The 25778-nt window shown below is 60.4% G+C and overlaps 8 protein-coding genes across 8 annotated transcripts; 4 read left to right on the forward strand and 4 right to left on the reverse strand.

The window, feature by feature from the left end:
- Nucleotides 1-528: 528 nt before the first annotated feature.
- Nucleotides 529-2443, forward strand: A1Q1_06773 (uncharacterized protein; the record flags this gene model as incomplete). Its single annotated transcript, XM_014327822.1, has 4 exons — nt 529-712; nt 764-1048; nt 1460-1650; nt 1691-2443. 4 exons carry the CDS (start codon nt 529-531, stop codon nt 2441-2443), a joined length of 1413 nt encoding a protein of 470 aa, XP_014183297.1.
- Nucleotides 2444-2593: 150 nt separating this feature from the next.
- On the reverse strand, nt 2594-3790 carry A1Q1_06774 (GCN5-related N-acetyltransferase; the record flags this gene model as incomplete). The annotated part of the gene is made up of 1 exon (XM_014327823.1): nt 2594-3790. One exon carries the CDS (start codon nt 3788-3790, stop codon nt 2594-2596), a length of 1197 nt encoding a protein of 398 aa, XP_014183298.1.
- A 401-nt stretch (nt 3791-4191) lies between these two features.
- Nucleotides 4192-5637, reverse strand: A1Q1_06775 (uncharacterized protein; the record flags this gene model as incomplete). The annotated part of the gene is made up of 1 exon (XM_014327824.1): nt 4192-5637. One exon carries the CDS (start codon nt 5635-5637, stop codon nt 4192-4194), a length of 1446 nt encoding a protein of 481 aa, XP_014183299.1.
- Nucleotides 5638-7376: 1739 nt separating this feature from the next.
- A1Q1_06776 (uncharacterized protein) lies at nt 7377-13472 on the forward strand (the record flags this gene model as incomplete). Its single annotated transcript, XM_014327825.1, has 1 exon — nt 7377-13472. The coding sequence occupies one exon, from the start codon at nt 7377-7379 to the stop codon at nt 13470-13472; it is 6096 nt and encodes a 2031-aa protein (XP_014183300.1).
- A 2263-nt stretch (nt 13473-15735) lies between these two features.
- On the forward strand, nt 15736-19582 carry A1Q1_06777 (serine/threonine-protein kinase; the record flags this gene model as incomplete). The annotated part of the gene is made up of 7 exons (XM_014327826.1): nt 15736-15784; nt 15898-16281; nt 16465-17268; nt 17671-17912; nt 17980-18084; nt 18153-18206; nt 18251-19582. The coding sequence occupies 7 exons, from the start codon at nt 15736-15738 to the stop codon at nt 19580-19582; spliced, it is 2970 nt and encodes a 989-aa protein (XP_014183301.1).
- A 501-nt stretch (nt 19583-20083) lies between these two features.
- A1Q1_06778 (uncharacterized protein) lies at nt 20084-21237 on the forward strand (the record flags this gene model as incomplete). The annotated part of the gene is made up of 2 exons (XM_014327827.1): nt 20084-20133; nt 20364-21237. 2 exons carry the CDS (start codon nt 20084-20086, stop codon nt 21235-21237), a joined length of 924 nt encoding a protein of 307 aa, XP_014183302.1.
- Nucleotides 21238-21347: 110 nt separating this feature from the next.
- On the reverse strand, nt 21348-23903 carry A1Q1_06779 (uncharacterized protein; the record flags this gene model as incomplete). Its single annotated transcript, XM_014327828.1, has 9 exons — nt 21348-21485; nt 21692-21841; nt 21998-22033; nt 22078-22206; nt 22291-22476; nt 22907-22961; nt 23011-23220; nt 23269-23467; nt 23627-23903. 9 exons carry the CDS (start codon nt 23901-23903, stop codon nt 21348-21350), a joined length of 1380 nt encoding a protein of 459 aa, XP_014183303.1.
- Nucleotides 23904-24555: 652 nt separating this feature from the next.
- Nucleotides 24556-25511, reverse strand: A1Q1_06780 (uncharacterized protein; the record flags this gene model as incomplete). The annotated part of the gene is made up of 4 exons (XM_014327829.1): nt 24556-24568; nt 24628-24693; nt 24754-25218; nt 25483-25511. The coding sequence occupies 4 exons, from the start codon at nt 25509-25511 to the stop codon at nt 24556-24558; spliced, it is 573 nt and encodes a 190-aa protein (XP_014183304.1).
- Between the last annotated feature and the right edge of the window lie 267 nt (nt 25512-25778).

Raw genomic sequence — 25778 nt, forward strand, 5'->3', positions numbered from 1 at the left:
TAGCGGTATTCACGGCAGATAATGCGAGCGAGCGGCCCATGAGCAGTAGGCAAAACGTGCATACGCGACAGCCGGGGACATATCATGATCACGCGCTTGCACGCTAACATCGGATGACGCGATGACGACACCGATGGCCCGAAACACGCCATTCGGTTCCAGTGCCCTCGGCCACCCATATCGCAGTTCCAGTCCCGTTTCTGTGGGCCCCGTTCCTTCGGCCCTGCATCCTTTGGTTCCTTATCTGTTGTGCCGAGACGACATGCAGGTGGTACATTGAGCCAAACATCCGCTTGTCTGCATAGCCAAGCGCCCCAGAGCTGCGGCCTTCCTTGGAAGCCCGCCGGTACCAACGCCGGGCTCCGAGTCAACAAGCGAGCCATACCGCGAATCGTATCGGTCAGCGAGGAGCACGATCGATGGGCAATGGGCTAGACCCTCTTGCGGTCCGACACGCCGATCGCACTTAAAGGATCAAGCGTCGCGCGACCACACCATGGCCCCACATCGTCCGCTACCACCCGCACAATGTCTGAGAAGGAAAGAAGCAAGACGAGCCTCCATCAAGGCCTCGATCATGTCGAGTCTGCGCACTCCGGCGACGACACGGCCGCCAACATCCCAACTCAGCACAAGAGCAAGCGCTCCTTCTGGCGGTCGCCGCTCTGCGCCGCCTGGATCCTCGGAGTGTGCAACTTCTGTGCCCCCGGATGTGAGTACGCCCGATCTCTGCCACACCCTCTCCGGCCTCGCTGACATTAAGTGTGGGGAGCGATGAACTCGCTCGGAGCTGGCGGCACGGCGTCGCCATGGATCATCAACGCGGCGAACGCGCTCACCTTCTGTCTCATGATCATCACCGCCTTTCTGGCCAGCACGATCATGGACCTCGTCGGCGTCAACTTTGCGCTCTTCCTCGGCGGCATCGGCTTCGCGCCTTACTGCGCCGGCCTCTACTGTAACGTCGTGTACGGGACCGAGTGGTTCGTGCTCCTAGGCGCTGCGTTCTGCGGTCTCTCAGCTGGTCTGTTCTGGGCCATTGAGGCAGGTGAGTGACCCACGACTGACCGGACTGTCGCCCGGGGACTAGGCGACAACAAGCGATTAGCACTGCAAGGTACCGTCGCTGAGGACCGGTGTGCGGGGCTGCACGGTCGAGGTGGGGCCCTGGTACTGCAGGGCGGCCAGGGCCACTGATGAGGCTGATGTGGAGCCAAACAAGATGATCGGTGCGCTCCCATGCTCTCCGCTATTCATGTGTTCGGCAAAGACATTCAGCAGGTGTCACCTGCGCAATCAATGTGCGGCCCAGGGCCGCTGGAACTCCGCCCCTCCGCTCCTCCGTACCCCATCCTCGTTCACTTACCCCGTGCCCCGCGGCTGAACCTCCGCACTCTCTCAGACCTGCGCGCCAACCGGATATCGCCTATGCCGATAAGAGACCCATGCTGACCTACAGCTGTGGCCATGTCGTACCCCGAGCAGTTCCGCATGGGCAAGTTCCTAGGCATCTGGCTCTCGTTCCGAGTCGCGGGCCAGATCGTCGGCGGCGCAATCAACCTGGGCATGAACGCCGATGGCGACTATGCCGGCGCGATAAACCCCAACGTGTACATCGTGTTCATCGTGTTGACGTCGCTGGGACCGTTTGTGAGTATACCGTCATATTGCGGTGGCATGTGGCGAACAGAGCATAGCGTTGACGAGCAAGATTGCCTTCCTCCTCCCGCGGCCGCACCAGATCCGGCGCCTCGACGGCGTCGAGCCAAAGCTGTACACGCACACCCCGATCCTGACCAACATCAAGGAGACGCTCCGCGTCCTGCTCACGAAGGAGTATCTCCTCATCATCCCTCTGATCGCGCAGGCCGTCTTCCCCGAGAGCTACACGAACACGTACATGGCGTCCTTCTTCAGTGTGCGCGTGCGCGCGCTCGGCTCCTTCGTCGCCGCGTGGGCGTGCATCATTGTCGGCAACATTGTCGGCTTCTTCCTCGACCGCCACAACGTGCCGCTGAAGACACGAGCCAGGGCGGGATTCATCTTCATGATGACTACGCGCGGCGCGTGGTGGATCTGGAGCACGGTGCTGATGGCTCACTGGCCCACGCCCGATACCATCGACTGGACGAACAGCAAGTACTTTGGCCGCACGTTTGCGCTGTACGTCTTCCTCGGCGCTAGCTTCCAGACGCACTACCTCTATCTCTACTTCCTCGTCAAGCACTCCGTCAAGAGCTCCAGCGACTCCTCGCGTGCCGCTGGTCTCCTCCGAGCTGTCGAGAGTGCGGCACAGGCTGTCGCGTATGGCACCAGCTCAGTTGCAAGCTTCGCGCATCTTGGCTCGTCATGCCTCAACTTTGCTCTGTGGGGCGTTGCCATCGTTCCTGCGTGGCTCGTCGTGAGGCGGATCGGCATCGACCTCAACGGACCAGAGAGATAGACGGGTGATGGAGGTACTGATCCAACGAGCATATATTAAGCGGCATGGCTCAGGATAAAACACATCCACGATACAATCTCCATCTGCACGATCTCTCTAGAATACACAAAGTTGTTCATACTCCCACGACACCTAATGCACCAGATGTCCTTATGCCTGCCCGCTGTCCCTATCGCGGATCATTTGAGCGATCTCAGGCCGTCCGCACGCGTTACACCATCCCACGGCGGGGCTGTCCCAGTTGCCGTCTTTCACGTCCGTACGGGCTCCGAGCTTCAGACACAGAGCGGCGAGTTCGCGATCATCGCGCTGAATGGCGGTATGCAGTGTCGTCGCCTTCTCCGTCTCGTCGAGCTGATCCAGCGCTCCGTCCTTCAATATCTGCTCTGCGCGGTCTTTCCAGCCGAGATCCCAGGCCGACAGGGCGTCGAGCTTGATACCCTGCTTCTCCAGCGCCGCGGCCGCATGAGGGCTGTCTGTCGTAGCGGCCAGGCGCATGGGCGTCATGTTGCAGGGCAGCATGGCGTTGTCCGTCGGCGGGACCTCGGACGAGTCCAACGCAATCGCCCGTGACACGGCGCGTTGCTGGGCTGTGGGCGCCGGGCGATCCCACATGTCGCTGTTAATCCACCACGTCTGTCCCCTGCCTCGGTCCTCGAACCCGAGTCCGAGGTACAGGCCAGCTCCTGCGTCCGTTGCGTTCAGCGTGACATCCTTCAGCCCCTCCTCCTTCGCCAGCCTGAGGAGGGCGACCATCAGGGCCCGGCCGATGCCTCTTCGCTGATAGCTATCCGCGACGCCGAGATTGAACACGGCTCCATCCCGAGATGGAGTGCAGTGCACTGCGACTGTACCGACCATTGTGTCGCTGTCGAAAGCTCCCAGGACCAGCGTACTCGGGTCGAGGGGCAGGAGGAGGGACCAGCGCTCATCAACGAAGGGAATCTGCTCAGCTCTCTTCTCCGGTACCGCCGTTATCCGTTTGATGTCGATGCCCTCCACTTTCTTCTCTTCCGGGAGCGGCTTGGACGTCGGTCGTGCCATCCAGCGTGCGGTCCAGCCCCACTGCATCCCCCGCTCAACCGCTGCCGCCGTAACCCAGCGGGGAGCGGGACACTCCTCGGCCCAGCATCCCATTGCACCCTTCCTCTCCTGCCCAAGCTCGAGTGCATGATCCAGCGCCTTCTTCAGATCGGTCTCGGTTGAACCAGCGGGCACAGTCACGTTCACTCGCGATCCCGGGCCATGGCCAGCGGAAACGATGACGCTGCCGAAAGTGTCAAAGATGCCGCCGGAAGCCGCCGCTTGTTGTCTCCGGTACGAGATTTGGTTGGTAAGAGCTGACATCCTCCCTGCTTTGCTTGTTCGTGGGTTCAATCCGAGGCGGTGTGGATGGTCTTCCCTCAGGGAGCTGAAGTCAGGCGCGGTCGAGGGCGACGAACGGTGGCGTATGTGAGGGATGGGCGATTTGGCGATTTGAGCACAAAGTCAGACGCGATCGGTTATTAATAGCTGCGCACACACCCGCTAGCGCGCCCCCGAACCGTCGCAGCACGCGGATCCGAAGCTGACGCGACTACGGTCATGCGCGCACCGTGCAGCACTTTCAACTGCGCTAGCAGATCACCTAGGAAGGTCTAGTGCCGCCGACTTTACCGAGAGTAGGTCATGCAGCAGGAAGCAAGAGAGGAATACAGGGCTGACATGGTGTCGGTAGCTATGAGAGTTGTCTATGAGTTGTCTAATGTTTAAAAGAGAGTGGCGAGCACAGCACCGGCAGCGACGAGGAAGCTGGCGGAGAGCGCAGAGGCGGACGAGTTCTCCTTGTTGGCGGCGGCGGAGGCACCGGCGGCACCAGAGGCAGAGGACTTGGAGGCGTCAGGCGTAGAAGAGCCGGCGGTCTTAGAGTCAGACTGTCCAGCCTTAGGGTCAGCGGCCTGGTTCGATCCCGAAGAGGTAGAAGCGTCGGAAGCGGACTGAGGCGCGTCAGAAGACGACGCGCCGGCCGAGGAGGAGCCGGCAACAGCAGAGCTGGAGCCGGCAGACGCGGAAGCGGAGGAGGATCCACCTACGTTAGAGGCAGAGCCCGGCGCCGAGGAGGGCGAGACGGCGGCAGCACCGGACGAAGACCCAACAGAGGAGGAGGCATCGGTGGCAGGGGCGGCCGAAGGGGTGTCGGACGAGGTAGCCGAAGGGGAGACGAGGGCAGGGACAGCGACCGAAGAGGGAGCGGGCGAGGCGGACACAGCGAGGTTGTTGCCGGCGGGAGCGGCGGGGGCAGACGACTCGGCACCAAGGGTGTCCTTGAGGTAGTTGAGGGGCTTGTCCCAGGATCCGAGAGAGGCGGACCAAACCATGACGCCGCCGGTGCCGGCGCCAGCGAGACACTGGCCAAGGGCCGTGGGGTCCATAATCTGGTCCTCGGTGCCAGCGTGGGCGAGCTCACCCTTGTCCCAGAGCTTACCAACAGCCATCTTGTTCATGGGAATGCCGCACATGCCGCTGATGTCGCCGAGGGCAAGGAACGCGCCGTTGTCGGAGTGCTTGACAGTGTTGTCGCAGTTGTTCCAAGTGCCCTGCGCACCGTTGTAAAGCTGCATGTTGTACCAGCTGATCTTGTCGCCAACAGCGGAGTTAAGCTTGCAGTACACGCTGTCGGCGGAGCCGAAGGCGGAACCGTACATCCACGCAGTCGGGGTCGACGAGATAGGCTTGCCGCCGAGTGAGTTGGAGAGCTCGGTGTAGAACTTGGACAGCCAGTCGAGGGCGTAGTCCTTGTCGTTTTGCAGCGAGTCAAAGTCCTCGAGGTCGACGTCGACGCCGTCCAGGCCGTGCTGGTTGACCCAGCCCGCAAGGTCCTGAGCCAGCTTGACGGGGTCCTTCTTCTTGCCAATGACAGAGTCACCAGCGCCGAAGGCCGACACCATGACAGCGATGCCCTTGTCGTGGTAGTCGTTCAGGATCGACTGGCGCTTGTCGTCGGGCAAGCTGGCCCAAGAGCTCGAGGCGGCAGTGGGACCTCCAGACTCCCAGAAGGCCAGGAGCAGACGGTTGTACGGCTGGACCTTGTCGGCGGAGGGCCAGCTGCCAGCGCTGACATCGTCGTAGAGGTAGAGGGAGTAGTGGGGAGCGCTGACGTCGATGGCGGCGCCCGAGGCGGAGAGAGCGAGGAGGGAAACGAGCGTGGAGATCATGGCGATCGTTGAAAACAAGGGAGAGGCGGAAGAGAGATTGGAAGAAGAGATGAGACGAGAAAGAAAAGATGCGATGGGGAGAAAAGAGATGCAGTCAAGCGAAACCCAGAAGTCAATGCTCTTCCTTCCTGTTGTCGGCGATCGTCGCCAGGATTGAATTCGAGGCCCGACCCACAGACCACGGCCCAGGTACGAGGGCGCCGCCGTAAGGAGTGCGTCTCGCCCGCAGCACAAACACAATTCTGCTTCCGCCCGTTCTCCGCGCAGTTGCCACCGTCACCGGGACCAAAATTGCCGCCCACCGCCCAGTCTTTTTCTCTCACGTGAGGCTAACGCCTCGTATGCCACGTGAACGGAATGGGCCCCGAGGCTTAAGCGACAGTTGAGTGGCGAAATTTTCCCGAGGTTGGGACTGGCTGACGGGTTGCAGCTGGCCATTGGTATGGTTCCGCTGTGTGACAGGCGGGGCTTGTTTATGGCGTGTTTGGATCACGGAGCAGACCAGATTAGAAACTGGTAAGCCAGGGTAATGAGTTTCGACCTGCCAATTTGATTTACGGTATGGGAATGGGATCCCAGGAACAACCACAGCAGCAAAGCACCTGTGCTGCAGCCGTGCGCCATGGTTGCCTGGTGAGCAGGCAGACGCTGTGCCATATACCTCGTACCAAGAGTCGACATTTCGCCGCCCACTACCAGTCGTCCGGCGCCCAGCACCCCACACCCAGATGCGCAGAGCGCAGACCACACACACCTCACTGTTAGCGCGCCGCACGCCGTACATGCACGCTTATCCTCTGCGGCCCCCGAACCAAACTCTGACCCAAAACCCCGCACACCGAAGCCTAGCGCAGCCCTGGCACCATTAGCGGCGCACTTGGGCGACACACGGCCACCACTCACCATCCACACCCACCAGGCAGGACTCACCCACCGGCCACCCAGCCAACCATTCACGCACGCCCTTCAGGCTCCAGGCATGTCAACTCATTTGCCATCCTCACCCTCCCTCTCCTCTTCTCTCATCCTTTGCCATCATTCATCCCTTGCTCCCATCCACGCATCCTCGACTCGATTCCCTCCTTCGACTTCGTTATCCGTTTTATCTGCTCGCAGACTCTCCTTTCTGTCCTCGACACGGCCCGCACCAACGGTTCTTCAAACCCGTCTTTGACTCGACACATGCTGTAAACACACCCCGACTCTCCCCCTCCTCACGCCACCTTCCTTCTCCCATCTGGCGCGCCTTCATCTCTCGACCCATCCACCATCAGATCCTCAGACCTACCCCTCTTTTCCAGCACACATGACGCCTCATGGGCGGCAGCCCCCGTCGCACCTGCCATTAAAGCCTGCAGGCGCGCTCGAGGCCGGCGGTGCGTGGATCAACTCGCGCGAGCGTAAAGAACGCGACATTGACGCTGTCCCAGCTCGCGATCGTGACAGAGACGGGATCGAGAAAGAGACAGAGACCGTGATCGAGACCGGGATCGCTCTTTCTGGCCGCCATCCGAGGTATGTTCAGGCCTCCTCTACTTAAGGAGAAGCATTCGCAGTGTGCATCTTACTGACACGACTCCCCTTCATGCACAATCCAACCTGCTTCACGCATCAATCACATCCAGTCTCGACAATGGTCTCGATCACGACCAGGAAGCTCCTTCCGTCCTTCGGGCCCTAACGGAGCCGGAAGGACTCGGTCGCCGTCGCCGCCTCCTCGACGAGACTACGACCGGGATATGTGGGAGCGGGACCGAGACCGAGACCGCGAACGCGACAGAGACCGTGATCGCGATCGAGGCTATGAGCGTGATCGCGATGGAGGTCGCTGGGGTCGTTCTTCGGGTGCTTACCCTCCTAGGGATCGCGACAGGTTCGAACGTGACCGCGATTGGGATCGAGACCGCGATGAACGAAGGTTCCGAGAAGACAGATACCGCGACGACAGAGATCGCGACCACATGCGATCCCCTCGTTCGCCCCCTCATCTTAGTGATCGCGGTCGACGCCCTCCTTCTCCCCGGCCACGACGCCGTGACGATCGACCGCCAGTCGCTGGTCCCGGTCCGTCAACACTCGCATCGCGCAGTCCGCCCCGACCAAGATCAATTGCCGGTACTGCGTCCCCCTCCGAATCGCATGCCTCTTTGCCGAAGGCGCAAGACAACACCACCGACTTAGAAGAGGGGGAAGTTGTCTCGCCTGTCCGCCCTCTGCGATACGCTTCCGACCGTGATCGTGACCGCGATTGGGATCGTGATCGGGATCGTCGTTGGTCGCCTGGGCGTGATCGAGAGAGGGATCGTGATCGGGATCGCGACAGGCCCCCGAGACGCGAATGGGGACGGCGCCCGGGCTCTCGGCCTCGCAGCCCATCCCCGTTCCGCCGCCCTCTCGACGACGGTTGGGGCTCGCGCCGCGGGACTCGAACATCTTCTCCTGTCGACCGCAAACCGTCTGCGAACGAACTCCAGCTCGACACCGGGCGCCCTGCCGACGCCGATGCGAAACGGGACGGACACCGCACCCCTCGAACTCCGATACCTAACGGAATCGACGTTCGCCACCCGGCTGACGCTGTGCGACGAACAGCAGAGTCGCAAGGTGTGAGATCGCCTGCATCTGGCCGTTCGCCTGCCACACCTTTGGCCAAGTCACCAGCGCCGACAGAAGCCGAGAAGGCGAAGGATCATGTTGCCAAATCTCCCATCGCTGGAGCCTCTGCGGCCCCGCAGGTGGCGAACCGGCCCCCCACTCCCCCGATGCCTTTGTCCGCTACTTCCGAGCCCTTTGAATCCGCCGCGAAACCTGCCATGTCGCCTCGTGCTGCGAACGCAGGTTCTCCGGCGCCTGCCGCTGTCCCTCAGGTCGAAGCTGCACCCTCGAAGTCGCCGAAACAGACACCTCTCGCACCGGACGATGGCGAGCAAGTTGCCAGCGGACCTGCTCACCCGACTGAAACTGATCCGGCACCCACAGGACCCAACTCAGTGACTGATGCGGCCTCCGGGTCCGCACATGAGCGAGAGCCGTTGCCCGGAATCATCGGCGAATTTGAGGAGAAGACGGCTGCTGCTGAAGCTCCTTTGGCTCGTGATGCAGGGGATGTGGCGACTGAACCGCAGCCCGCAGCAAAGGAGAACATGTCCGGTGATCTGTCTTCGGCAAGGGGAGCGGCCGTCGCAACTGCGGGCGAACCTGCTGATAAGCTTGCGGACGCTCCGAACGTCCAAACACAGAAGACGATCGAAGATTCAAGCGTCCAGGTGAAGCCAGCACCCATTGCCGAAGCCATTGAGGGTGCGAAGAGCGAGCTTATACCTGCATCTTCGACCGCTATGGAGGTCGATGGTCCCACAAACGCAGAAGCTGTTGTGGACGATGCCCTCACAGAACCAACTGTCAGCGCCGACACCACTATGGCGACGACGGGCGGATCTGAAGCGCGGCCTGCAAGGAAGGCTGCCGTGGACATTGACATACCCAACGGCGACGCAGCTTCCCGCACTCCCAAAGCTCCGTCTATGATCGTTGACTCCAAGTTGGTGGAAGACCGTGTGTCTAGCGAGGCTCTAGACGCCAATGCACGGGATGGACAACCGTCGCGTGATAACGCGAAGTCTTCAACCCCTCCGGTCGCTGTGGAACATCCTGTCGTGGACGCAAATATCTCCGGAGCTGCCTCAGTTTCCGACGTCATCGCTAGGCAGAGGAAGGCGTCGCCCGCCGCTTCAACCTCGGAAGAGAACGCTGGTGTCGCCCCTCCGTCTGCGGACAAGTCTCCTATCATCGCGCCACCCAAGGAGGAGCCGTCCGTCGCCCTAGCATCGGAGCGCTCGGCTCCTGTATCTTCGCCGAGCAAGGAGCCGTCTCCGACCCCCCCGACGCGGGCGAAGGAGGCAGAACGTCGCCCCTCCGAGGACAAGTTGGCCGCTGTCGAATCCAAGCAAGTCGAGCCCCCGACGTCGTCTCCGGTTCAAGAAGAGGCTCCCGCTCTCAAACCCGTGGAGGCGACATCTGATCATCAGGAGCGAACGCAAGAGCACACGTCAGACGCGCCTCCGGTTGCCGCCAAGGAGAAGTCCGTTAGCCCGCCCCCGCAGGCCGAGCCGGAACACGTTGCCGTGGCCCACCCTGCTGTCAAGCACTCGATCACAAGCGACCCAGGGGTTTCCGAACGCGCAGCTCCTATCTCGACTGAGGTGGTTACCACGGACACCAAGCCGACTGTGCATGAAGAATCGCAGCCGTCTGAAGTTGAGCAGCCTAGGGAGCATGCACCCACCGATGCCGAAGGGGACGTGACGATGCGCCCGGCCAGTCCTCCGCCAGCACCCGTAGCCGCTGCCACGACTGAGGACGATGGCGATGAGACTGAGGAAGAGCCAATCCCGCCAGGCGTAGCGGCAACCCCTCCGGTCGTGGCTGACATCGTCATGGCCGAGCCCGTTCAACCTGCCGAGCCTAGGCGGGCACCAAAGGAACTGGTTCCTATCATCTTCGAACAGCGCACACGGTCCTCGCGCGCCGTGTCTCGGGCGGAACCCACAGGAGACATTGAGATGGCTGAGCCGGAAGTCCATACTGAGAAGACAGTTACATTTGTCTCTCCTAAGCGGACCCCGAATGCTTTGAAACCAGCTACCGATGACGTAGTAGCTCCGGCCAGCCGTCGAAGACCTTCAAGACGATCAATCTCGAAGGAGAAGGCCGATGTTCGGGCACCAGACTCTGTCCATGGTGGCACGGACGCTGAGACGGAGCCCGATACTGCTCGCGAAACGCAGGACGAAACCACTGCTGAGGTCACTGCCGAGGACCTTCGCGAGGCGAAGATTGCTCAAGCTGTTCTCAAAGCGGTGCAGCAAGGGGCCAACTCTGAAGTTGTGGTCGACCTTGTCCTCGACTGGAACAACCGCGCAGCTCCGACGGAGAGCACACGCATACACGATGACCCGAACTTCAACGTCGATCGTCACATCGCAGAGATCACAGCTCCTCTTAGCAAGAGCGTCCCACGTCGCGTTGTCAAGGAAGTGACGGAGACTATCAAGGAAGAGCAGCGCGAGTACGACGAGAAGGTTGAGCGTCTTCGTCAGGAGTACCTTGACCTCGATGCCGACTGGCGCAGGCATCGGGAATTCCTTGACAAGCTCATGGAGAAGCGCGGGCCGCCGCCCCAGGATCTCTACGCTATTCCCGGCAGCATCCTTCCTGCGCCTACACTGCCGCCCGCGACTCCAATTGGCGAAGAGCCGTATCCTTCCCGTAGCAATCGTCGACGAGGCGCGGGAGATGCGGTGGCTACGGAAGCTGAGTACCAGGCCATTCTGGCTGGCCTTGCCGACAGCGCTGCGAAGGATCCAACGCATCGTGCCGCCAAGACCGCCGCCACCATCCCCGACATGATCCTGACTAAGGAGCGTGATTTCGTGTATGACGACGAGAACTATCGCGTGGATGACCCAATTGCATTCTACGACTTCGAAGGTGGTGGCGAGAAGGTCTGGACCGACGAAGAGCGCGTCAAATTCCAGAAGCGCTACCTGCAGTTCCCGAAGCAGTTTGGCAAGATTGCTGAGGTCCTGCCCAACAAGACGGCTGGAGACTGTGTCCTCTACTACTACCGCACCAAGTACGCCAACGATTACAAGACGTTGCTGGCTTCTCGCCGTGGTGTGAAGGCGCGCCGTGCCGTGGCTAAGAAGAAGAGCTCCGCGCTACTGGCGGACATTGAGCGTCAAAAGGTCAACACGAGCAACAAGGGTCGTCGTGACCGTCAAACCAGCTCCGGCAACTCTACGCCTCAGCCAAGCGGTAGCCGCAAGTCGCGCGGAACCCGCGAGACCGAAACACCGGCCACGCCGGTTACCGAAGGTCCTCCTGCTCCTGCGCCTCGAAGCCGGAAGAAGGAGAGAGGCGACAAGGCCGACAAGGCTGACAAGGTGGCCGACAAGGTGGAGAAGGAGAAAGCGGAACCGTCCGTTGACCCCGAAGACCCGAACGCGGTATCCTCCCGTGGCGCAAGCGAAGCCCCGACGCCTTCTGCTACGAAGGCGAAGGCGCGCGTGACCGTCAAGACATCAAGGAAGCGCCAACGCCCGAGCTCAATATCCAAGGAGCCGGTCGGGAAGGAGGAAGGTATTCCTGCTGCAGGCCCCGCAGCTCCAACTGCTACGCAGCCCGTTGCTGTTGCCGCTGTGCAGCCCGCAGCGCCTGCTATCGAGCCAACTCTTGTTCCACCTCCGAACGGACCGCCCACCATTGTCACAACCGACGCTAGTGGGCAGCCTCAGCTCGTGGACGCCGAGTCCGGTATTCCGATTGACACCGGTCCCTTGCTTCCACCGGTCAAAAGGACGAAGCGTCGCAAGATCGTTGAGCAGCCAGCCGATCCGAACGCGCCTCCCCCCGACCCGAACGCTCCTGCGCCTCCACCGACCGAGAGCAAACCCCGTCGTTCGACGACGAACTCGTACTGGTCGGTAGCGGAGAAGCAGAAGTTTGTCGAGCTTGTGCGCGAGCATGGCACCGACTTCCGCGCGATCGCCGATAAGCTCGGCAACACGAAGACGGTCATCCAGGTTCGCAATCACTACAACATCACGCTCAACCAGCTTCGCGCCGACGGCATCGTCGCTCCGGCATCGACCGATGTCGGCGTACAGCAGGTCAAGGTCAACGGCATTCCCCCAGAGACGAAATCGTTCAACGCCACTCCAGCCGACTTCCCACCACTTCCTGGTCACAAGCAGGCCCCGGCTCCTACTGCGCAGTCGACGTACGCTCCTCCCCCGCTCGCTGCTGTCGAGCGGCGGCCATCGCACTCAACGCACGAGCCGCGTATGGCCGTCTTCCCTCCCAGTCCGAGACAGAGCCATGCTCCACCGCCGTCGAACCCCGCTCCCTCGGCGCCTCCGGTCAATCCGCCCTCGCGGTCCGGTGGGATGCGTATCTCTGCTCTGCTGAATGACGATCCTCCAAAGGAGACCAAGCCATTTGACAACGCCTCTGTCATCTCTGACGGCACCGTCGACGAGCGCGAGTTTGACAGCGTCCCGCGCCGCCCTTCGCCCCGCCCAGGCTCTGCGCAGCTGTACCACCACCGCAACGAGATTCCCTACGACCGCCACTCTTCTTATCCCGAGCTCAGCCGACGGCCGTCTTATGGAGACCCTCGGGATCCACGGGACCCTCGAGACCCTCGCGAAATCGCGCAGGCACAGGACGAGTATCGTGGCATCCATCGTCCATCGTCCGCTCACCCTGACGAGCGCTACGCTCCTCACCCCGCGGATGAGCGATACGCTCACGCACCGTCCTCGAGCTACTCGTACGCCGCGGCGGCTTACCATGCGTCGCACGATCCCCGTGACGTCCGCGACCCTCGCGATGTTCGAGACGTCCGGGACGTGCGCGAGGTCCGCGAGGTCCGCGATGTGCGGGACCCACGTGAGCTGCACGATCCTCGCGAGAGCCACTCCCACGCCGCACACGCCGCGCACGCTGCGTACTACCGACGTTCCCCGCCACGGCACTCTGTCGGTCCCCCGCCGCTCCACACGCCACACGCAGCCCACTCGGCGCACCCTGGCCATACCAGCCACAGGCCGGGGCACTGGGACGCGCCGAGCCTTCCGTCCCTGGGTGTGTTCCCGGAGCGGCACCACGCTCCACCGTCACATGCCTCGCACCTCAGTCCGCACCCTCACACGACGCACACCTCATCTTTGAGGTCAGCTGAGTACAGGCAAGGTGACTGGCGTCCGTATCTGACTTCGGCGCCGGCGGCCAACGGCCGGGACCGTTCGCCGCAGCCGTATGCCCCGCGTTAGATAGCTATGCGGCGAGAGGCTCAGAGCCGAGAGCTCGAGGTCATCGATCGCCTCGCTAGTGAGTCGTAGTTGGCAAACACCTGCCCGCGACAGCCAAGTAGAGATCCCACCTCTCCACCTCTCCCAAGCGAACGAGAACCAAACAAACCCACATGAAAGTCTATATCCGCGCAATGTACAATTTGTAATACTTTGGTTGGAGCATGCAACGCAATGCATGTGTTTCACGCTATGCGTGTTGCTCGACGCAATACTCGGAAGCGGCCCGTTGGGTGGTGCGTGACGTCACGACAGGTGGTGCGGGGTGCGGAGTGGGTGAGGATGGAGAGATAAGCTCGACTCCAACACGCCGTTCCGCCCATCGCCGCTGCTCCTGGCCGAGGCCGGCGACCAGTCCACCAAGGGATGCGGAGCGTGCCGGGTGTGCCGGGTGGAAGCACATGTTTGTGACTGGAGAAGTTGAGACAGCGGTATGTCGGCGTGAGAATATTGCCAGCGTGCCAGCGTGCCAGGGCGTGGACGAGATGAGGAATGACAACGACTCCATGTCAGTATCAAGAAACGCGTCAGAGGCACGCTCCGCAAGATTTGCATGAAAAGGAAACACGCCCTGCAACCTGTTATAGACATCAGTGATGTTGTGGCGCTGCCAGGACGTCAGGAGACTGCGAGGAGAACTGCGAGCAGGAACATTGTTTGATAAGACTGGAGCACAAGGCAGGGAAAGTCGTGTTCAGATGACTCTTTGGCGCTTTGGCCCGTCGAGACGTCATGACCCACAAGCGGAGCTCATCATGCTCACAGCTCGACTAACGCCGGAAAGAGTTGGAGACAAGACGGGCTCGTTGGTACTGCGCTGTAGTAAGACGTCCAGAGATCGCAGCGCCAGTGTGGGGCAGGTGTGTTCGATACGACGGACAGTGTCAGTCACCGTGTCGCGCATCGAGCTGCTCTTGTAATTAACGGCCGTTGGCTTCATTAATATCCGCCAAGAAAGTGACAAACTGCCTCGAAGCGTGCAAAGCGTGCCGTATCGAGCATCGAAGGCTCCTTCATCATAAGTTGCCGTGATCGTGCTTAGCGGGACTCAGAATGCATCATAGTGGGAGCTCGTAGACTTGGAAATGTCGAAGGGGAGAAGTTGTAACGGGCGGTGCAAGCGAAGGCAGGAACAAAGTCTGGCCCAGACGCCTCCATCGGAGTTGAGTTGTAGAGTGCCTTTGCGCTACGCCCGAAATTGCAGGGACGGGGGTAGGGCTCCAATGTAGGAGTTGAGGCGTCGTCACTTCATGAGTCAAATGACGCTGGATGCTTGTCTGCTCTTGCCGGTGTCGGAGTGTCTTCGGGTGCCAGATGGGAACAAGGAGTGAGCTGAACAGCGATGCTAGTAGGCCGCGAAGAGGACCGATGACCGCCAGCACACTAGCACACTGTGATCATCGAGGATAGTCTCCAACGCGTCTGCGGGAACCGAGCACAGACGCCTCCGGCCTCCTTCTGAGCTCATAATTGACGCGATGCCGGTCCAGAGTCCAGAGCCTGCACGGGCCCAGATCGGCCCGGGATCAGCACCAGATCTCCTCCTGGCTCCTCCTTTGGCCGATGCTCTGTCTCTCTCGCTCCATAAGTATATCATCATTGACCGTGCTGACCGCGCTGACCGGTACGGCTGTTCCTTCGATTGCGATGACGACCTAAACGGGAGACGCGTTTGCCACGGCTGTGCCATTTGCCAAGCCAGAGCATCCGCAATTGTCGCCTGGAATGCAACGGCAGCGCGGACACTCTCAGTGCCCGGCAGGCCCCGACGGTCAGTGATCAGTCAGAAGCCTCCATTCAGCATCATGGCAACCAAGGGCCGTAGTCTCTTCACTGGATCACTGGGGCCTGACTAAGCCTTCCTCCTTTCTTTCAACCACTTTCAGAGACTGTCAATGGCTTACAAGAGCAAATGAGTCCATTAGGTCAGCCAGTCAAGTGCGCATCTGTGTGTCCGTTCGGAACATGTGTGCACAGTGATGGAAACCCGACTCGTTCGTTCCTCTCGCGGTCGGGTCCGCGCAGTGCAATGAGCGAGGTCGGGGATGTGGGATATGGCTGAATGCAGCAAGATTGAGGGTCTCGAGCAGTTGATGACGAAAAAGAGGCTCAGGCGGTGACCAGAGACGTCATTCGCTCTGCGGTGAGTGCCCCGTTGGACCCTTAAGTTGCAACCTCTGGTTTGATGCGGTGTGCGATATGACTCATCGATGCGCGTGCAAAAATGTCAGCCTACGCGCAGGGGCCAGGAGCAGAGTTGAGCCCCGACTACTGTGCGCCTCCGCCCCTCCGCCCCTCTGCCCTCTCCTTCTCCGCCCGCCTCTGTCGTCACTCACCATAGTCCTTCCCCTCCGAGCTTGCATCACATTGCTCACCCAGCACCCAGCCGTGCCCACTGCACCATCTCCCCCCCTCATACCCTCGTCCCTCACTTGCGTCCCTGCCGTTGCATCAAACTCACCATCTGTCGACATCATCGATCTCCTCCTCCCTACACTCCCCGCCGAGGCTCCAGACTCTATCGCTTTGGCTCCAGCCCTCCCCGACGTGCTCCCCCCTTCCTCTATCCCCATCCATCTGCGTACACACTGGAGCACACACACACACCGCATCAATCCAAACCACACCCATACTCACTACGCCTATTATTCATCGCATACGTCGACTCTTCCGAGGCATACTCTGCTCTTCCCATCTACCATCCTACGCTACAACGCCCGCCAGCCGCCTAGCCTAGCACAAACGACCACCCAAAGCCTTTACCTCCTCGGTACCTCAACACCGAACGAACATCGACCACTACCACCGATCATCAACCGCATCAGCTGCACAATCTACGTCGTCCGTCGACCCCGAATCCCCCGGTACTCGTCGGCTATCGTTTCTAGCATCACTTGCACCTTGATCTACCAATCTTCTTTTCCATCCCTCCCAGCTTGGCGATCTTAATCAGCCGGCGCCCTTTCCACCTCAAGCAAATCACCACGCGCCGCTTCGACTAGTCGAGAGCACATCGAGCACAGAGCACGGTCCGCATCCCCGACCCCCCTCCGCGACCTCGCTCCGCCGCTTGGCATCTACCCTCTCGGACGTTCCACCATAACGTCACGTCTGACCACCTCCCCCGTCGACGTGCGTTCTGGCTCCGGCGCTGGCACCCACCCCCATCCCCCCGTACAGTTTGTACCGACGTCGTCTACACGCGAATCGACGACATCGACCTCGGTCAATCCCGTCACCGCCACCTTTGCGAGCAAGCGGACTGCCGAGCCTATAGTGAGAGGCTTGGACTCGCTCTCGCCTCCCAACCCCGTTCAACAGTCCACAGTCAACCTCAACGCGAATCCGCACGGTAACAACTCTCCACCCGACGCTCGATCTCAACTGTGCTCGCTGTCTCTGTCTCCGACACCAGAGTTCAGCTCCCCCCGCTCCATCTCGTCCCTTGTCCCTCTCTCCACCCACGGCTCGCCAACTCGCAACACAGGGCACCGCACCCCGTGGTCCCCGACCACGAGAAAGCGCTCCTACCACAACCACAACCACAAGCAGGACGTGACCGGCTCGTCCTTGTCGACTAGTCCCAAGGCTACCTCGCGCAAGCACCAACAGTCGCATCCGCAGCAGCACCCGCCACCGCAGACCGTTGCGGACTATCTCAAGGCTCGCGACCAGCGCAACAAGGAAGACTACAAGGTCGCCCTCGAGAAGCTCCAGCAGTCTTCACTCGACGACGACATGTTATCAAGTTTCAAGCGTGAGTTGCATCCATCCTCCTTAATCTTATCAGGTCACACAAGCGTTACGCGATCCAAGCGTAGGGAGGGCGCGCGGTGAATGCCAGGTGACATCCTGTCCGCACCATCCGTGCATGCGTCCATGCACAAGGCCGCAATGGTGTGCACAGCGCTGCGTGCATAAGCATCAACGCCTGTTGCAGCGACGCACCGGCCCGAGTGTGTCATGACTGGGGAGCCTGGCTCACTAAGGGCCTGCACGTCCAGGGTGCAGGGTTGTAGCCTCTGTGGGGTTGCCGATCTAATTCCTTCTACGTCATCACCGCTACCACCGACAATGACCGCAACCACAATGACAATGACCGCGACCACCACCATATCCACCAGCATCCCGACGACGTTCACCATACTGACAACAACAGAGATCCTGCGGCACGGCAAGCAGGCCGGCAACGACAGCAAGAAGTCGGCGCCGCCAGCCGAACCCGCGCAGCCTGCCAAGACGGCCTCAAAGCAGTCTTCTCCGACCAAGGACCAGAAGCGCACGTCTCGTGATGGTGCTGCCCAGCAGGAGAAGAGCGGCAAGTCGAAGAACTACCGCGAGGAGGCCGAGAAGATTGTCGCCCAGGAGAAGGCTCAGGGTGAGAAGATGCCCAAGTTTGAGGTGAGCTGTGAGAAACGGAACGCGAGCTGACGGCCAGGGTCTCGAAAACTACACGCTGCTCGAGAAGATGGGCGATGGCGCATTCTCAAACGTGTTCAAGGCGATGGACAACCGGGCAGGCCGCAAGGTCGCCGTCAAGGTTGTGCGCAAGTACGAATTGAACACGACGCAGGTGAGTAGCGAATCCGCCCGCCCAGCCCTCTCCCCATTTAGGCGTTGCACCACCGCTGACCTGGGTAGAACGGCAACCGCCACCTGAACCCCAATTTCAAGAAGAGGCAGCGCGTCACTGAGGTCGGTTTCGCCCCCGAGTATCTGAACGTGTGCTAACAGCGCAGCGCGCCAACATTCTGAAGGAGGTGCAGATCATGCGCGGCATCGACCACGCCAGCATTGTCAAGCTTGTCGACTTTTTCGAGAGCGACGAGCACTACTTCATTGTGCTCGAGCTGATGGAGGGCGGCGAGCTGTTCCACCAGATCGTCAAGCTCACGTACTTCTCCGAGCCGCTCGCGCGGCACGTCATCGTCCAGGTCGCCGAGGGTATCCGGTACTTGCACGAGGAGCGTGGTGTCGTCCACCGTGACATCAAGCCCGAGAACCTGCTGTTCGAGCGGATCCCGATCATCCCGTCCAAGAACCCGGTGCATCGCCCCTATGACGAGGAGAAGGAGGACGAGGGCGAGTTCCAGGCTTCCATCGGAGGAGGAGGTATCGGCCGCGTCAAGATTGCCGACTTTGGTTTATCCAAGATTGTGTGGGACGAGCAGACGATGACACCGTGCGGCACTGTCGGCTACACCGCGCCGGAAATCGTCAAGGACGAGCGCTACTCGAAGAGTGTCGACATGTGGGCCCTCGGCTGCGTGCTGTACACGCTTCTGTGTGGATTCCCGCCGTTCTACGATGAGAGTATCAATGTGCTCACCGAGAAGGTCGCGCACGGTTACTACACCTTCCTCAGCCCGTGGTGGGACGACATCAGCCACAGCGCCAAGGACCTCATCACGCATCTCCTTTGCGTCGACCCGGCACAGCGATACACGATCGATGAGTTCCTCGCCCACCCGTGGATCAAGGACGGCCCGCCGGTCATGCCCGTTTCGTCTGCCAAGCCGACCAAGGGCGGCGCGCCGGCGCCGATGGACAGTCCGCTCCTGGCCTCGATCCGCGCGTCGAACCGCGAGGGCCGCTCTCCGGGAGTGAATGCGCTGAAGGAGGCGTTCGACGTGACCTACGCCGTGCACAGGATGGAGGAAGAGGGTGCGCGCCGGCGCGCAGGCGTGCCAGGCGGCGCTCAGCGCGGCTTCCTACAGGGCCTGAACGAGGAGGACGAGGAGGGCGACGAGGCCGCGCAAGTCGAGGATGCGCGGCGGAAGCACGGCGAGCTGGTAGCAAGGCAGATCGAGCAGCATCGCTCTCGCGCGGCCGCCAACGCCGCCGCGGGCATCAAGGAGCCGGTCGTGACGAACTATGTCGGTCGCGGCGGCGCGAACCGGCGTCAGGCCGAGGCCGCGCTCTACGACGGACGCGCGGGCCAGAGAGATCGCGGAAGAGGTGGCAAGAGCCAGCCGTTTGAGCTCGATCTCGGCAACGCCACGCTGCTCGGACGGAGGAACAAGAAGGTCGGAATGCAGACGCCAATGGCCCTCCCCGTCAAGGGGCAGTAGGAGCCTTATATCATATGGACAGCGTAATCACGACTATGTCGGATAGCAGATATCATTGCAGATGTACAAGTACCCACACAAGTATACGAGCGAGCGCAGCGAGCGTCTAAATGGCCTGAGAGAGTAAAGCGAGCAGTTGAGCGCAACAGTGTGAGACTGACGGAGTGCGGAATAGTGTTGAGCCGAGGGCAGTGGAGCTCTACAGAAGCCAAGTGCCACTGAACGTTATCAGTGGGCAATGCTGAGGGCTAAGCTGGGGTGTGTGAGTCAAGGACGTGTGTCAGCGGGACAACTGAGAGCAGGGGGCAGGCGGAGTTAGTGACCGAGGGCAGACCGTCGGTGACCCACGGACCCCAACCCACCGGTTCGGAGGAGAGATAGCCGGTCAAGGTTCGAAAGTTAGTCGCTCCGCTGCATCTCTAGCTTCCCTGCACACCTCTTTCTCCTCATTACACACTCGTTCATTACTTTTGCTGCATCTAAACAAAAGAGTACGACACAATGAAGGCCCTCCAAGTCAAGGAACTCCAGCACCACTCCAAGCTCAAGGTGTAAGCTGCCTTGCTCGCTGCTGTAGCTAATGTTCCAGCGCTGAGATCCCGGAACCCAAGCCGCAGGACGGCGAGGTGATCGTCGACGTCTATGCCGGCGGACTGAACTTCTTCGAGTGAGTCTGGCTTTCCATTGCTCAGTCTCTACTGCCCGCACCCTTGTGTCTCATTGTCCTCGTACACCTTCGTACACCTTCGTACACTCGAGCGATACCTCGGCTAACACGCAGCATCCTCCAGTCCCAGGGCAAGTACCAAAACCAGCCTCCCTTGCCCTTCGTCCTCGGCGCCGAGTTTGCAGGCAAGATTGCCTCCGACTCGCCCATCCCCGACGGCTGCGACTTTAAGCGCGGCGACCGCGTCTTCGGCTACGCCCAGGGCGCGTACAGCGAGCGTCTGGCGCTGAACCCGGTCACGCTCCTGCCCGTCCCCGCCAACATCAGCTTGGAGCAGGCCGCAGGCCTGTTCCTGACCTATCCCACGTCGTACGAGGCGCTGGTGGGCCGCGCGCAGGCCAAGGCGGGCGAGACTGTGCTGGTTTTAGCGGGCGCTGGAGGAGTGGGGCTCGCCGCGGTCCAGATCGCCAAGTATCTCGGTTGCAAGGTCATTGCTGCTGTCGGGAGCGAGGCCAAGTTCGCCGTGTGCAAGAATGCCGGCGCAGACCACGTTATCAACTATTCCGAGGCCGGGTGGCAGAACAAGGTCAAGGAGCTCACGGACGGGGACGGCGTCGACGTCGTGTACGACCCGGTGGGCATGATTGTGCCCAGCCTCAAGTGCGTGAATTGGAATGCGCGCCTCGTCGTTGTCGGGTTCGCGGCGGGCACGATTGAGAAGATCCCCGCCAACCTGATCTTGCTCAAGAATGTTAGCGTCGTCGGGCTCTTTTGGGGCGCAACCAGCTATAAGGACCCGGCACGCTTCCAGACTGTCATCAAGGAGGTGCTCACCCTCATTGCCAAGGGGAAGCTGAACCCGACAGTGTATGAGAAGGTGTACGAGGGCATTGGGGGCGTGGTTGAGGGTCTCAGTGACATTGAGGGGAGGAAGACGTGGGGCAAGGCTGTCGTGCGCATCAGGAGGGAGGACAAGGGCAAGCTTTAAACGTCGCAATCTTGTAGATGTGTCAGTAGCCCGAGTCCATAGTTGTGAAGCAGCGAGTTCTAATGTATCGTACATATCCTTTATCCTACATCTCCAGTATTTGCTGGCAATTACTTGCGGTTCTTCTGGTCGTGCAGCATCCCGTCGACTGCGCCCATGGCCGCCTTGAGCGCATCCCACTGCTCGAGCGTGAGCATGATGCCCTTGCCCGTCGGCTTCATCTCGCCGCTGTTCTTGTCGACATAGTGCTGATGTTAGCTAAGGTATGGACAGCACTCTAAGCTGTAAAATGTGGAGCCGCTCCGTCCTGAAAACGGGGGAAGAGTTGCTTGAGAGCATAAGTGGGGTTGCCAGGAGGTGAAGCGCAGGCAAGGGCTCACCCCGGTCGCAGTTGGCGGAGAAGGAAGGAGAGGAGCAAGAGCCAGCAGCCCCCGTTACTCGCAACGACACTCACATCACGAAGATCAACATAAGTCTTGCCCTTGAAATCGCGCACAGTCACGCGCCGCGTCTTGCTCAGCGAGACGTACTCGTCTCCCTCGGCGTTCTCCTGCACTTTCGTCGGGTCGGGGACGTCCTCGCTCGACGCAGAGGTGCGGGGTTTCTGGAGTCAGCTCATTACGTTTGAGAGAGCTGCGGCATGTGGTTAGGGTGGCGAAGTGCGCGAAAGCGTAATCGGCAACGCCCAGAGCAAGAGGTGAGGACTAGCAGTGAGAACGATAGATGAAGGAGGAAGGAGAGGTGAGGGTGAGGGACGCACCTTGTCGTCGTTCGACGCAGAGTCCTCGGCGGAGCGCTTCTTCTGGCTTGTCAGCTACGAGGGGGTATCCTTCAGCTTACGGGAGGCATAGCGATTGTGAATGGTGAGGAAGGATGAGAGGAGGGCTTCTCAGACATGACGAAAACAAACGCGTCGCGCCCCGGGGCTCCGCACTGGCTGAGGGGAGGTGACGAGAGGTTAGTCAACCGCTAAGACTGCGCTGTAGATCGTGGCAAAGTTCTCTCACATACATACAGCGATGTCTATGATATGGATGGTGCATGGGAACAGACTGTCTGCCAGCTGCAAGTAGCATGTCCGAATATGATGGTGTACTTGGGCTCGGGACCCCCCAACCCTGCCGGAACGTCCATCATAATCTTGCCGAGGAGGGAGTTGGCGTGATGCCGCTTGGCCGCTGCACGTCTCATACCGGGCCCTTCATTCCCCTCACCTCCTGAAAGGGAATGCCATTGGGTCTAAGAGTCTCGAGTCTGAGCTTCGAATGACGAGATAGAAAGGCTGAAGTTAGTGATCTGGAGCTTCGAGCCTGCCGGTCAGCTTCGAGTCCGTACGAGACAAGCTAAGAGACTCACCCTGCTAATGTAGAGAACCGAACCCCTCAGCTCACTCCATACTTCTCCATCTTTCGTCTCCAGACGCCCTGCTGAGAATCAAGCGGTGGCTATAAGCTGTTGCGGATGGAGAAGCGAAGTAGCCTAACAAACCCGTGAACGGAGGAGTGAACGAAGGAGTGGGACCACTCCTTCGCGTGGTCAACCATCGCATCATCCCTCGCTGGCACCCGGCAACTGTCGGAAAGTGAGCGATATCCGACCCCCTGCGCCCTTCTCCTTCGGGATCTCGTGCTGTGTGTCAGCTTTTGTAACATTGATGCAGCTTCCTTACCTTCCAGTAGTCCTGTGTCGGCGGCCGCATGACGAGCAGACTCCCACTCTCCAGTCTGTCGGTCAGCTGAGTCAAGAGAATGATAGCCGAATATTTAAACATACCTTAGTTTGACACTGCGTCGGCCATTGAGTTCCCGCTTTTCCTCAGTAGACAAGGTGCCCATGACGGAGCGCGGCGGAGGGCGAGGAGTGAAGACGAGTGTCCGTGGCGAGCCGAGGGATACCGCCGCGATGACCTTGTTCTCGGCCGTGTCGCTGTGTCGGCCGATGTATACTGACCCATCGTCGTAGCTGAGGTCAGCTTGAAGCCGCCTACTTCTGAGCTGTTCCTCGTAACTTGTTCTCGTTCGCAAGACATACCGGTTCAGTAGCACATGATTGAACTTCTCACCCAGCTTCTCCTCGACCTTCTCACATACTCGCTCCACAACAGGCGGAAACGGGACATGCACATCGATCTCGGCGCCAGAGTACTTCAGTTCCATCGGGTGCGTCGCGTACGCCGCAATCGATCGAGATTGCGTGAGTGTCTTGCCGTACACCTTGAGGGTTGGGTGATCTGTCGTCAGCTAACGTCAAGGTCCAAGGGAGCTGAATTGTAGCCGTGATAAAGGCAGGGGCATGGGCAGACGTGATTAAAGAGGGAGTAGGCAAAGTTGTGCGGTTGGAGCAACTCACACCCTGTTATCAGCTCGTCTTCCGAAAGCGACAAGCTCACATGTTTCGAGCGCTGCTAGCTCATCGTATGCGCCGTCATCTCGCAGGAACTGAGGTGAGCGGGTAGAACGTCTAGCAGAAGCACCCACATTCGGGAAGTACTCGACGTCAGGCGGCAATTCGACCTCGACCCCTCCTTTGGCCGCGGCACTGGTATGACCCTTGCGCTCACTGCCAGGCAGGGAGTCGTCGCCGTCATCCGCTTCGGCCGCTTTGTTGTTTATAGAGCTCCTCCGAGAGGGCGAGACTGTATCTGAATCAAGCTTGCGTTTCGGCATCGAGTGTAGTAAGACGAATGGAAGGAAAAGATGGAGTGGGCAATGACGACAGGGAGTGGTTGACTGGACTTTGTAGGTGGAGGTGTGATCGGCATCTTGCGACCCCATACGACCCTGCCGATCAGCGGACCGACGTTGCTTCTTCCCTCCAAGCCTCATCATATCAGCTCTCAGTCAATACATGTCTGTATCGAGCGTGCGTTGAGCCTATCAGAACAGCACGTTAAGCGTTATTGTTGCTAAATGGCGCATCGCACACGAGCGTGACGCCGGTGAGATCTCGTAGACCGACCACCACTCGGGTCCTCGCGTCACCGTCCGCAGGCATGGCGCCATCGCCCATCAATCGCATATAAGCATCGGGGTGCTTCCTGCGCCAGCATGTCTTACATATCCTACTCCCTAACTTGAAAGCTCACTATACGCCTGCTAAGCTACTGATATCTCACGAACGCGAATTAAACGTGTGGGGAAAACTTGGGCAGTCTAAAGCAATCGACTTATCGAGGTGGGTTTGGAGATGAGAGGAGCGGTTACATGATCGTGCAGCCCTTGCAGTAGTTGCGGCTCTTCTTCTTGTCCGCACACTTGCAAGCGCCGCCAGTCTCGGCACACTTGCAGCTGCCGCCGCACCTGGGATCGTTAGCACTGGTCAAGAGGAATCGCTAAGGCATAGGGGTCTGGGGCAAACGTAGTCGATAGCCTTGACGCCTTGAAGACTCACTTGCAGCCGCCAGCCTCGGCAGGCTTGGGGCCGCCGGAGGAGGTGCAGGCGCAAGCGCCGCCGCAGCTGTTTCATCAGCACGAAGTCTATGCCACGAGGGCGTGGGAAGGACGGCGGGCTACTCACTGGCATCCTCCGGTGGTCTTGGGGACGCGCTTGGCGGGAGCGGCGGCGACGGCGGCAGTCTCCTCGGCCGAGGGGCAGTCGCAGCCACCTCCGTTGGCGGTACAGGTGCACGCGGGGCCGCAAGGGCAGGGGCCACCGGGAACACGCTTGGCGGCGGCAACGGCGGCGACGGGCTGCTCGTCGGCGGAGGGACAGTCGCAGCCACCACCGTTCGCAGTGCAGGTGCACGCAGGGCCGCAGGCGCAGGGGCCGCCGACGACCCTCTTCGAAGCAGCGGCGGCGACGACGGGCTCATCAGCGGCCGAGGGGCAGTCACACCCGCCGCCGTTGGCGGTGCAAGTACACGCCGGGCCGCAGGCGCAGGGGCCACCGAGGGTCGTCTCCTTCTTCACGCCAGCGACACCGACACCGGAGGAGCAGGTGCAGGGGCCGCCCTTGGCCGTGCACGCGCACTGAGGGCCGCACCTGGAGTCAGCGACCGGAGTTGACCGTGTTACGAGATTTGAGTGGCTGGGATGCGGGTGCTGTTGGGCGGCTGGGCGTGGATGAACCCGACCATAGCCGCATTAGGCATTTCTTCAAGGCAGGCTGGTCGATCGCGATGGCCGTGCACACAGGCGAGTCGATCTAACGAGCACCTCTACGGTCACATCGTAGCAGGCGAGACTTTGTGGCAAAGCGTTGCGCTGCCAAAATCCCGTCGCTGAGGACAATGGGGAAGTCACTCACTGGCAGTTGCTGTGGACGGCGGCGGACATGTTGCTGGAACGTTTTGGTTGTATGAAGGATAGTCAGGAGGGGAATGTGACCTTATGCGTCGACGGTGTGAACAGCGACGAGGACGATGAGGTGCGAAGGTAGCGAGAGTGTCGAAAGAGCTAAGTGTCGCCAGCGCAGAGTCCAGAGTCAGGTGGTGAAACGGTCGGCGGGTGTTCCAGATTGTGGACTGGACGTGTGGTAGTTAGGTACGTGTGGCCGTACTGGCGAGGCCGCAGCCAGTGAGCCATTTAATAACCAGGGAAGGC

The sequence above is a fragment of the Trichosporon asahii genome (genome assembly GCF_000293215.1).
Source record: "Trichosporon asahii var. asahii CBS 2479 unplaced genomic scaffold scaffold00008, whole genome shotgun sequence".
Lineage (NCBI taxonomy): Eukaryota > Fungi > Basidiomycota > Tremellomycetes > Trichosporonales > Trichosporonaceae > Trichosporon > Trichosporon asahii.